The sequence below is a fragment of the Eleutherodactylus coqui genome, chromosome 9, assembly GCF_035609145.1.
Source record: "Eleutherodactylus coqui strain aEleCoq1 chromosome 9, aEleCoq1.hap1, whole genome shotgun sequence".
Taxonomy (NCBI): Eukaryota; Metazoa; Chordata; class Amphibia; order Anura; family Eleutherodactylidae; genus Eleutherodactylus; species Eleutherodactylus coqui.
In genome coordinates this window covers 100,157,452-100,169,465 of record NC_089845.1, presented here as the reverse complement: position 1 = coordinate 100,169,465, position 12,014 = coordinate 100,157,452, and the positions used below count along the sequence as shown (strand labels likewise).

Sequence of the window (12,014 nt, the reverse complement as noted above, 5' to 3'; positions counted from 1 at the left end):
CCTGCAGGGTCTCTGGAGGTGATTGTAGGGTGGTGGGTCTCTTGCAGGGTTTCTTTAGGAATCACACTGTGGTTTTTATGCTATGTTGCTGTAGTTGGTGGATTTGTCTTCACTCGAGCAGTAAAATTCCCAGATTTTCGCCTCAAGCTGCCACTGTGATATGAGGATGTGGCACCAATGTGACCCCTGGCTTCGACCCCACCTGACAGAGATCAGGCCTGCCCCCCCCCCCCGCCATTCTGCCACCATACCCGCTAGTGTTCTGCATCCAGAGGGGCCACATCCGAGGGCTGTGTGGTATATGGGGGAACCCCGCAGTTGTTACTGGCTAGGGCAGGCTGTTATGGGGGTTGGCGGTAGTTATGAAGGGGTTTGTTCTAGCTGTTGCCAGTTATAGGGGGCACTGTGGAGGGGAGAGATGATATACTTTTTTCTTACATACTATGATCACAAATGACAGAGTTAGCCGTAGATGTATCCCAGATGATACACCGCTCGCGGGGAACATGTAATTAACTGAATTTCTTGAGTGGACAGGCTTTTAGGATGAGGCAGGAACATGGCGAGATCCTCACCGCTGATAAATAGCAAGTACAAACCTTCTACCCTATATACCCAGGGGGAGGAGGCACCTACCTTATATACCTGGGGAAGGAGGTGTAATGCTACCTACCCCCACATACCCGTGGGAAGAGGCGGCTACCCTATATGCCCAGAAGGAGGAGGCGCTTACTCTTAACTACTTAATGGAGATGCTCACCCTGTATACCTGGGTAAGGAGTTGTCTACATTATATACAAGAAGTCATTGCTCCCATCTATTGAAGATAAAATTCCTTCTAAGCTTTGAGACCAGTAATTGACATATTCTACAGCCCTAACAACCAAACAATAGTGGGCACTACACAATGAGAAAACCTGGTAATGAAATGCACAATGTGTACGACTTGGGGAGAAAAGTAACCGCTCATGTACATAAATACTTGCTCAGAGTACAGGATTCTGTTCAAAGAGAAATAAAACAGAATGATCGCTAAGGAAGCGCCGCAAGAATAAAAAGTAAAGCAAGGTTCTCCCTAAAGAGAGGAATGCCACCCCCGATGCAGCTAGGCGTCCACTGGCGATACATGCAGGGTGTGTGGATTAACCAGATGTAGCCTTCATTCTAACCTGATCAAATCAGTATATGCCAAGATCAAATTCTGTAACATTAAGAAAAGTGCTCCATTGAGAAAATTCAACACCTCCAAGATCACCCAATCCTACACTATTGAGGTAGCAAACCGATTCAAACGATGGCACCACATACAGTCCACAGTTATGGAAACAGTCAGTAAGCATCTCACTTATAAGAAGCAGGAAAAACGACGCTATTGGTTGTCCAAGCAAAGCCTCAGAATAGCCAATAAAAGAAGAGAAGCAAAGACAGCCGGGAACAAAGACGAAGTTCGGTCACAAAATGCTGATTTTCAGCGAGCGGCAAGGAAAGATAAGGAAATAGACTGCAATGAGTCTTGCAAACAACTTGGAACAGAAGCCATGTAAAGCCATAACCAAGGCCTATTCTAAGAAGTCAAGATGGCCCTAAAACCTTTCTTGGCACGCAACAGTACAATCAAAGGCAAACATGGAAAGGAACTGAAAACCCAACACAGTATCAAGGATAGTAGAATAGAGAGTATACAAGTAGCACTTACTCAGAATCCACAAGGGCTGGACTAGGGAAATGCAAAGCCGCAGACAGGAACCCGGACCTTGGTTCCACATGGAGAACATACAGCAAAGGATGAAGCCCATGACAGCATAGGTAGATGCAGTTTGAAAACTTGAAACTTTATTCTTACATACAAATAATTGCTATGTTTCGACTTATGAATAGGTTTTTGTCAAAAATAGGTGGACTTTGGGGGAGTAGCCTAGCTCAAAAGATGGCTTTTGAGCGAGAATCCTTGTGTCTAAATGGGCCTTATGACACTGACAGAGTGTCCTTGCACGTGTAAGACCCCAGTGTAGAGGGGTGAAGTTGCTTACTCCCTCTCCCCTCCTGTTTTCTTCACCATCTGACTAATAAAGCTGGAGTCTGTGGGCCAGAGAAAAAAAAAAGCACAAACTCGCCTACACTTGCCTCCTTTTCTGCCCAGTTCCCCCTGGGTAGAGGCACATGACAAGGTTGCCCCCTGTCCCATGCCCCGTTTGCCCTTGCTATAGAGCCTCTTGCAATTTGCGTCCGGACCTCACCGGTAATAAAGGGATTTAAATTTCACAATTATGAAGAGCGCATAGCACTATACAATGATGACACCTTCCCTTTTTCTACAGGATCCAGAGTGTTCTCTTGACTCTGCACTCATCATTTTTGACACCTTTGGCCTACATTCTGGTATTAGGGTTAATTGGGACAAAACTTACTCAATCCCGATAGACTTTGTGGCAGCTGAGCTCCCTTTGCCCGACGCACTGAGCTGGCCAGCTCAGACAGCCTATTTGAGTTTTTAGGGTGTCAGTGAAGGTTTCTACCTTCTTAATTTAGCCCCCCTTCTTAACTGGGCTGAGGAAATGGTGACGCGCTTGGCCTCTCTCCCGCTCACTCTAGTTGGCAGAGTCAATTTGTTAAAGATGAAGCTACTACCGAAACTTTTGTACATCCTGCATAATTCCCCTGTCCTGGTCCCAACCAGATTCTTTGCCACGCCTCGTGGGATTGTACTGCATATCCTGTGTATAGGCTCCACCCCATGATTAAATTGGAGACCTTGTGCCTCCCAGTGAGTTGGGGAGGATAAGCATTACCCCACTTCTACCACTATTACCTGGCCAGCCAGATGGTGTATGCTGGGTGGTGGCTGACTTCATCGGATTACAATACGGTGGTGGGACTGGAGCGCAGGGTGGTGGGCCCCGCCCTGGGTTTGAGAGGTCTGCTGATTTGTGGCCCCTCCTCTTCTATTGCCCCCTTACCTGCCCGCATGCTGGTAACACTTGAGATATGGCACAAGGCCTTGCAGCTAACACCTGTAGAGAAAGTCGCGTGGTCCCCGCATACTCCTTTGTGGGATAATCCACATTTGCCACATCTGCGGCGCTCTACATTCTGGAGAGCTCATGGTGTTAATATCCTATCTGACATAGGCAGTTAGGGCACTTTCTTTCAGCTGCAGATAAGAATGATCAGGCAGATTATAGGTTATTTCAGAAATTCCCAGCTACGACATGTGATCAGGGCTCAGATTCAGGGCCTGTCCATACCGCTGTTCCTGACTCGGTTGGAAGGCTTGGCACAGACGTGTAACCTAGTAAGGCCACTGTCCAGTTTCTATGCCCACTTAGTGCAGTATCTTGATCTGTTGAGGGAGAAGGCCACCCAGAAGTGGGTCACTGATATTCCTCATCTGTTAGCGGGGGAAAACGAAGATATATTAGCGGACTCTGGCCCTCCTTTGATTAGTGCTAGGGACAGACTTATCCAGTTTAGGTTCCTGCACCATATATACTAACCCCCTCCAGGCTTTATGTAATGGGTCTGCTCCCCTGGGCGACCTGCCCACGTTGCTTAATTGCTGATGGGACCATCAGGCACATGTTCTGGGACTGCGTTGTCATGCGAGACTACTGGACAGACGTTCTTATATTTATGGAATTTCACCTGGGGGCTCCGAGGATCATGCACCCTGGGGTGTGCCTCTTTGGGCTTGTTGGGAGACCTACCAGTGGCAGCAGCAACCCACATTTTTATAAGCTACTGTTTTTCTTTGCCACCGTAAAAAGGTGATTTTGTTGAATTGGAAGCACCCTGGTAGACTGACCAGGAATGCATGGATCCAGGTGGTGAACTCTGTGCTTCCAATGTATAAACCGACTTATATGGCCAGAGGATTCCCCCGAGAAATTTGACAAAGTTTGGGGAGGCTGGATGATCTGTCCTGCAACGGCAGCAGAGATGCCTGTCTAGATACTGGGAATGGATATGGTAAGGGATTCCCGCTTGAACCGGTCAACAGTTTAGGCTAATCTTTCTTTTTTCTCCAAGAGTCACGCAGGGTTATTGTTTGGGGATGATTTAAGTTTTGGGGAGGAAGGGGGGGTTCTTTCTATTCTTTGTCCCTTTTTTTGTTTTGTTTTTCCCTTCTTTTTTCCCCTGGTGTTTTTGGACTCCGAGACTAGGAACCCTCTTTGGTTTTGGTTTGTTCCATTATGGATAATTGATAAATAAAAGTGAAAATGAACAGCCAAGTACTATGTCTTATAAGAAATGCACACGAATATATAAGACAGTGTTTTCACTTTAGTTTTTTTTTTCAGTTCTTATGTACTGCAATGTATCAGCAAAGTGTGCATTCTTTTTGGTGCCTGCTGTTTCTGTATATTTGTCTATTTTGGCTAAATAAACGTTCCTTTAAAAAAAAAAAAGGAAGGAAGGATAGGTGGACTTTATACAATCAATAAGCCACTAAGAGAACACAGTATGGGGACGCAGATTGGTTTGGGATCGGCAAAGGCATCCAACAGGGCTGCATCCTCTCACCCTTCTTGCTTAACCTATATTCGGAATTGATCATGCGGAAAATGAAAATCGGGGTGAAAATAGGTGGCAGAAACATCAACAATCTCTGTTATACTGATGACACAACTCTGCTTGCAGAAACAGAAGCAGGTCTGAAACAGCTGATAGCAAAGATTAAAAGTGAAAAAATAACAATTAGGTCATAGAATTTGCACGAGACTTCATCTTCCTTAGCTCTAAAATTGACCAGCCTGGGGAATCTATGCCAGAGATGAAAAGCAGCATAGCAGTGGGGCGAAATGCAATGCTAAACATGGACAAAATCTGGAAAAATAGGGATATCTGTATAGCAATTAAACACAGGATAGTGCAAACCACCATGTTCCCCATAGCTATATATGTGAAAGCTAGACTGTGAAAAAAAGCTGAGACGAGGATTGATGCGTTTAAGCTGTGCTGCTGGCAAAAACTGCTGCGTATGCCCTGGACGGTTAGAGTAACAACAGAGAAGTTCTGAATTGTATAAGACCCAATATATCACTGGAGGGCAAGATAACCAGACTCAGACTCACATATTTTGGCCATGTAATGCAAGCAGAGTCACTAGAAATATCTACAATATGCTTGGACAGATCAGTGGCAAAAGAAGACCCGGCTGCCAAAGGACGCGATGGCCGATACGGTCGAAACTGATACTGGCATGGATATCACACAACTGAAAGAAGCAGTGCAAACCCGGGAAACATGGAGGAAGCTCACCTTTAGGGTCGCTGAGGGTTATGAACGACTAAACACCTAACCACAACAAGCCTTCATTCTTCTCTTTAAGGAGATCCTTGCTTCACTCTTTATTATGGTGGAACTTCCTTAGCAATCGTTCTGGTATACTTCTCTTTGAACAGAATCCTGCACTCTGAGCACGTATTTATGTACCTGAGCGGTTATCATCTTGTAACATACATGCTTTGGGTTATTTGTGCAGCCACCATTGATGTATTATTTTTTGTGTGGTCTTTCCCGGCTACAGTAGTCACCCGTCTCTTTGTGTGTTTTAAATGGTTTTAATATGTTTGGTCCCTTTTGTTATTTTTTTAAATAAAATTCTGCATATGATATTCATTTTTTTCTTGAGTGCTGGCGTTACTTGCTTGCAGCCCTTTTCTTTTCAGTTGCATACAGTATTCTACAGTCCCCCCCCCCCTCAAACATCTAATGCATTCTGTATGTAGAAAGATCCATCACACTACAACTTACTATTGGGATATGACCAACAGGTGGGGCAGCAACCTTCTTGCTTCAGTAGATTAAATCACCATTCCTATTATGCACTAACATGATGCATTATAGTTAGGGCTGAGTGCTGAAAAAGGCCCACAGATCACCAGGGAGGACAAGTGGGTCCAGTAAAAAGGCAGTAATTCAGGACAAAGTGAGCAGAAGGCCCAGTGGACAAGGGAGGACTACACAAGAGATGGACACCTGGGAGGGACAAGGGGAAGAACTACAGTGGAGGACACTCAGAAGGGACAAAGTGGAGTAGTATAGCACACAGGAGAAACAAAGGGAAGGCTGCAGCGGAAGACATCCAGAAGGGACAAGAGGAGGACTACAGAGGAGGAAGACACTCAGGAGACACCAGGGAAAGGCTACAGCAGAGGACTTAAGAAGGGACAATGGGGAGGACTACAGTGGAGGACAGCCAGAAGGGACAATGGGGAGGAGTAAGGCACCCAGGAGACACAAGAGGAAGGTTGCAAGGAAGAGGACACCGAGGAGAGGCAAAGGGGAGAACTACAGAGGATGACACCCAGGAAGTAAAGGACCTAGAAGGAACAAGAGAAGGACACTCGGGAGGGAAAAGAGGAGAACTGCAGGGAAGAAAACCCAGGAGGAACAAGGATGGGAATACATAGAAGGCCACTGGAGAGGCAAGCAGAAAGATGCAGAGTAGTACAACACCCTGGAATTACAAGGGAGGGACTAAAGAAGAAAAGAAGGAGGACACACAGGAGGCACAAGGGGGGACTACAGCAGAGTAGGAGGACACCTGGGTGGCACGGATAAGGTTGCAGAAGGAGCTAGATGTGAGACGCGCACTGCAATGTTCTGCTTTATTTTTAAGAGCAAACATTTTAAAGCCATTCATAAAGTAGGTTGCACCCTACTGGATGGGTAAATTCTGTGGCACGAGATACTTTATAGTTATAGATCCCTGAGATGTAAATCCTGTACTGACATCAAAATGACACAAGAGGACGGTCATCATGAGTTTGTGAGCGAGCACTCATCCTCATGATCAGGGTTGCCAATTGTCCAGCAATTCCCTAAAAACAGGGGACATTTGTTCAGTGTCCGTGAAAAATATTAACTGCGATCGTGAATTTTTGTATGTCGGTGGTACTTGAGCAGATCATTATGGCTAATAAGGAGAACCTATCAAAATATAACCTATAGGCATGTATTACTTATAACTTTATCATTCAATATAGTTTTATAATGTGTCTGTAAAAAATGTTGGTAGTCTGTGATTTTTGGATATGTTGTCCAGGAAAACGAAAACTTTAGGTTAGCAACCTGCTCATGATCTTCCTATTGCATGAACTTGTGTTCATGGGCTGCTGTTAATCCCTTCCATATTTTCACCCAGTGTGGCTTGGGCTCATTTACCATTGTTTCTCATGTTACAGCATGTAATAAGGTATTGTGGAGAAGCTTGTGTGTCATTAAATATGACAAAAATGGCGGGTTTCTGCAGATTGTCCACCAAGCTGTCGTATCGCTGTGGAACATCACCAACTGTATCTGGCTTAATGGGAGGCGTTTTCATGTCTCCTTTGCCCAGAGCAAACTCTCCAGTCAGGACCTGGGCCACCAAAATGTACTTGTTTCCATTAGTGGTTGGAGGGGAATATGTGTCTCTTGCAGAAATTTCAGCATCAACAGCAAAATATACACCGTGCCCATATAGGGTGGCTAATGGGAGAGAAAAAGGAGAAACAATGGATGAAAGGATGGTCAGGACGGATGCAAGAAACACAAGATTGGAGAAGACCATGAAGATGTCCAGGTATTACACAACACAGAGGATAGTAAAGCTGGGTTCACACTGGGCGTATTCCCGCCGGAAATCCCGCGGTTTGGCCGCAGCAAAAACTGTGAGATTTCCGCCGGGAGAACCGCCGCGGAAAAACCCGCGGCGGCTTTGAAGCGGCCCGGCCGCTCACTTTTCCGTTGCGGCCGGCGCTCCCATAGAGGAGCGCGTGGCCGCGACGAAAGTAAACAATAAATAGACATGCTGCATCTTTTGAAACCGTGGCTGCGGCGGCCGCAGCTTCAGCCGGACTTACCGCAGCGGATTGGCCCTCCCGTGTAGACGAGATTTCTGAGAAATCTCGTCCACATGGCTGGCTAATCCGGAGATTAGCGGCTGCGGGCGGCAAAACCGCGGAAAATCCGCCCTGTGTGAACCCAGGCTAAAGAGGCCGAACAGGACACAATGGAGAGAGTATAGGAGGCGGAATGTGACAAACGGAAAGGGTATAGGAACACCCTGATACATGAGAAGGAGGATCATGACGGGGTTATAGGAGGAGCCACAGGACACAATAAGCCTGTATAGAAGGAGGCGGAGCCTGATACAACACAGAGAGTGTAGTAGAGCAGCATGATAATGAAGTGCAATGTAGGGAGACTAAACAAGGTGTTGCCATTGACAGTTCTTACCATTCTTTCCACAGAAGCTTCGATCAAATCCATGGTGACAGATTTCCTTGGCGCCATTTTCTGTGGTTCCATGGTAAAGAGTGCGCTCGATCGAACCCTGGGTGTGCAGCGCCAGCATGCTTTGCTTTTTCAGCTGGTATTGGTTATAAAGCAAAGTATTTTGCACCTTTTGCACCTAAACAAGCAGATATTTGTGAGTGGTGGGTGTAATCCACTACAGAGAACATAGGGGCCCAGCAACACTAGACAATGTTGTTTGGGCTCCATATATAGAACATCACATTGATGGACATGGGAGTCATATAATTACCTGGATGACTTGAATGAGAGATTTCAGTTCCCTTAGTGTGCTGAGGAAGTGCTGGGTAACGGTCTTATATTCCTCCGATATCTCCGATACGGGAATAAGAGCAACCGTTTGTTGTGGGTCAGCAGTCAAAGGTCTGACCTGAGGCCTGCTGTCAGCATGGAGTGTCCTCAGGATTTGGGAGAGCTCTTCCTGGCATCTTAGGGGATTTTGCAAGAAGCCGTGTATCTGTGCCTGCCCGTCACACATTGTAATTGTCACCTTGTGCTTCTTTTCCAGAGCAGACAGTATTTCAGCTTTATATTGGAAGTCTTGTACTGCATCCAGAGTCACCTTACATAGTCTGCTGGTCACTACCTTCCTTATGGCTGCACTTGCCACCACTAGACTGGTCTCGTCCCCTGCTATTACTTTTATTTGAGCAGTATCCAAAGCTTTTACCATCTCATTTCCAGAAACATCATCAACATCCTCTTGACCAGGCGATGCCTCATTATAACTCCAAGGATTTTGCAAAGACATTTCTAGAGCTCTCTGTAATGGTTCTTCTGCTTCTTCCAAGACTTGTTGTCTAATGGAAAGTTCTAGTGCTCTCTGTAAGTCCTTGTCCTCGTTTTCCATGGCAGAGTCCTTGGTGTCCATGGACATCTGTATGGCTAAGAGCAATTGAGCTTCTTCATCCAGTTGTCTACCTTGAAATTCATCTCGTGATATTTTACACACTTGGTCCAACTCTTCATCATCCGCCTCGGAGGAGTGTCCATCTTGGCCTTTGGCAGATGTTTCTGTATATAAATCTAAGTCATCATCTTCTAGCTCTATGTTCCATTGGGTGACTGTTGCTGGAATTTCTTCTTTGTCGTCTTCAATCTGTGACTCCTTCAGAAGAGAAGCGAATGCCTTTATATCCTCTGAGTGGAAATATAAATAATCAACAAAGAAACAGACGTCAGTAGATTCAGCAACCCAAGATAATCCTAAGGAGAATAATGTAGGACGAGGTAGACATATATACTGGAGTAGATTGTCCTAGGACAACAATGGAACTTGGAGAAGATCACTACGTCTGCTCCCAACAAACCACTGTCTTAAAATATAAGTGGTGACCCCATAAGATTAGTTCACGGCTCATTCTTTATAAATGATATAGAGGATTGGTTCCGCAGCACTTATTCTTTCCCCGCAGAGGACACCAATGAATTGCAGTACTGTCTATAGAAGATAACTAGAAATTACAAGGCGAGGGTTTGGCAAATACAGATGAATTTGAGTACATGTGAAATTCCAATTTGGGGGTAACATTCTACAGGCACCATGTGTTCTGTGAGGGCTACACTGGGCGAATCACCATTAGAGAAGGATCTGGGTATACTCCTAGATCATCGACTGATTAGCAGCACAATGTCAATCAGCTGCTTGTCAGATCAGCAAGATAGTGACACTTCAGACCCAACCATTGGCATTCAGTTACGTTTTGTGAATTGGAAGCTTGCAACCAACTCTTACTGTACAGGATACGCCACTCACCTATGTCTGCAGCAAGAGGTGTTTCTGCTGGCTCTGACAACTCTTCACCCATGGTTAGCTGGATAGGAGATGTGTCAGATGTATGTACAAACCTCCAGGGGTCTACAAACTGCAGGAGAAGACAAGATTACTTGGAGGATTAATAAGAGGACAAGATTTGTATATTATGTGAGGAGGGGAATAAGTTGGGCGATACATGGGGGTTAGTGAAGAAGTCTTTACCTTACAGCCCATCAGCCTACAGTTGAGGTGAGACATGTCAATGATGCACTGGTGCTGCCGCTCTGTCTCAAACACTGCCTGCTGGCCCTCGTCTTCCAGCAGGAACATTGACACCCCTGGATACTGTAATGTGACAGTACGAGATGACAAAGAGGACAATATGTGTCGGAGAAGTTCCACTGCCGTCTTACAGGAGATTGGATCTCCAGCAACCTAGAAGGCATGATAAGTACAATGAGAAATAGCACCATAATAGCACCTGGTATACTGAGTCCACTGAGCCCATCAGTTCTGTTCATACCTTCCCCGATGTGTGGAAGATCCTGCAAACCCTTATTTATGAGCAGGGTCAATGACATTACTATTGACTGAAGTGATTACCAATCTTCATAATTGTTCATCTCTAAATAGCAATCACCTTGTAAAGAAGACTTTATGTGGCCACAGATGAATGGGCTGTGAAGAACGAAAGAGGCCATCACAGAAGATTGGGCTGAGAGGGTTGAAGGAACCGCGAGAGACAAAGGGGACCATGAGAGATGATAGGGCATATAGTCTATGCGATTGTGAGACATAAGGGGGACCATAAGAGACGACAAGACACAAAGTCTATGGGACCGCAAGAGACAAGGGGGACCACAAGGGAGCATGGGACAGTGAAATTATATGCCTGGGAAGTAATGATCACAAAGGATGTTGGAAAAGTCTAATACAGCAGCTATAATAACCTGCGGATAGTGATTATCAGGAACTGGAAGAAGTATCACAATACAATGGACATTAATAACCTGTGGCTTATTGTTCATACAGGAGGTGGGAAAAGTAGCGGTATAATAATACAATAGCTTTAATAACATGGGGATATGAATCATACAGGAACCTGGAGAAATATAATAATACAAGCCCAATTCCCAAAAAGTTGGGACACTGGGAAAAATGTAAATAAATGTAAAGACAAAAAAAATTATTTTGAAATCTCATATAAACATTTTATTCACAATAGAACATATATTAGTGGGTGAAAATGAGATATTTTTTCTATTTCATTAAAAAAAGAAAAAAAATTGAAATTGATGGCAGCAACACATCTTACAAAAGTTGTGACAGGACCATGTCTACTATTGTGTAGCATTCGTTCTTTTTTACAGCAGTCTGTAAACATCTGGAAAGTGAAGAGACCAATTGCTGGGAGTTTTGGGGGAAGGAATGTTGTCCTGTCCTGGTCTATGTAGGATTCTAGCTGCTCAAGAGTTCTGAGAAGTCTTTGCCCCATTCTTTGTTTCATAATGCGCCAAATGTTTTCTATTGGTGAAAGGTCTGGACTGCAGGTGGCCGGTTCAGCACCCAGGCTCTTCTTCTGCAAATCTTTACTGTTCCGAAGGATGCAGTATGTGGTTTAGTATTGTGAGATATGCAAGGCCATCCCTGAAAGAGACATTGTCTGGATGGGAGCATATGTTGTTGTAAAACCTCTATATACGTACTGCTCAGCACTGATAGTGCTTTTCAAGATGTGCAAGCTGCCCATGCCATAGGCACTAATGCAATCCCATACCATCAGAGATGCAGGCTTTTGAACTGAGCTCTGACAACAAGCTGGATGGTCCCTCTCCCTCTCGACATCCGTGGTTTCTAAAAAGATTTCAAATTTTGATTCATCTGACCACGGAACAATTTTCCATTTTGCCTCAGTCCTTTTTAAGTGAGTTTGGCCCAGAGAAGATGTCAGTGTTTC

The 12,014-nt window shown here is 45.0% G+C and overlaps 1 protein-coding gene across 9 annotated transcripts in view; it reads right to left on the bottom strand.

Annotated features, from left to right (window-relative positions):
- Positions 1-6,582: 6,582 nt before the first annotated feature.
- The window catches only part of PARP10 (poly(ADP-ribose) polymerase family member 10), a 67,485-nt gene continuing 62,053 nt past the window's right edge, over positions 6,583-12,014 (bottom strand). For all 9 annotated transcript variants that reach the window (XM_066578118.1, XM_066578117.1, XM_066578109.1 and 6 more), the window contains 5 exons: positions 10,280-10,492; positions 10,058-10,166; positions 8,534-9,441; positions 8,224-8,398; positions 6,583-7,473 (listed from right to left, as the gene is read on the bottom strand). In XM_066578118.1, coding sequence (XP_066434215.1) covers positions 7,160-7,473; positions 8,224-8,398; positions 8,534-9,441; positions 10,058-10,166; positions 10,280-10,492 — 1,719 coding nt within the window. In that variant the 3' untranslated portion in view covers positions 6,583-7,159. The remainder of the gene's footprint in view (positions 7,474-8,223; positions 8,399-8,533; positions 9,442-10,057; positions 10,167-10,279; positions 10,493-12,014) is intronic.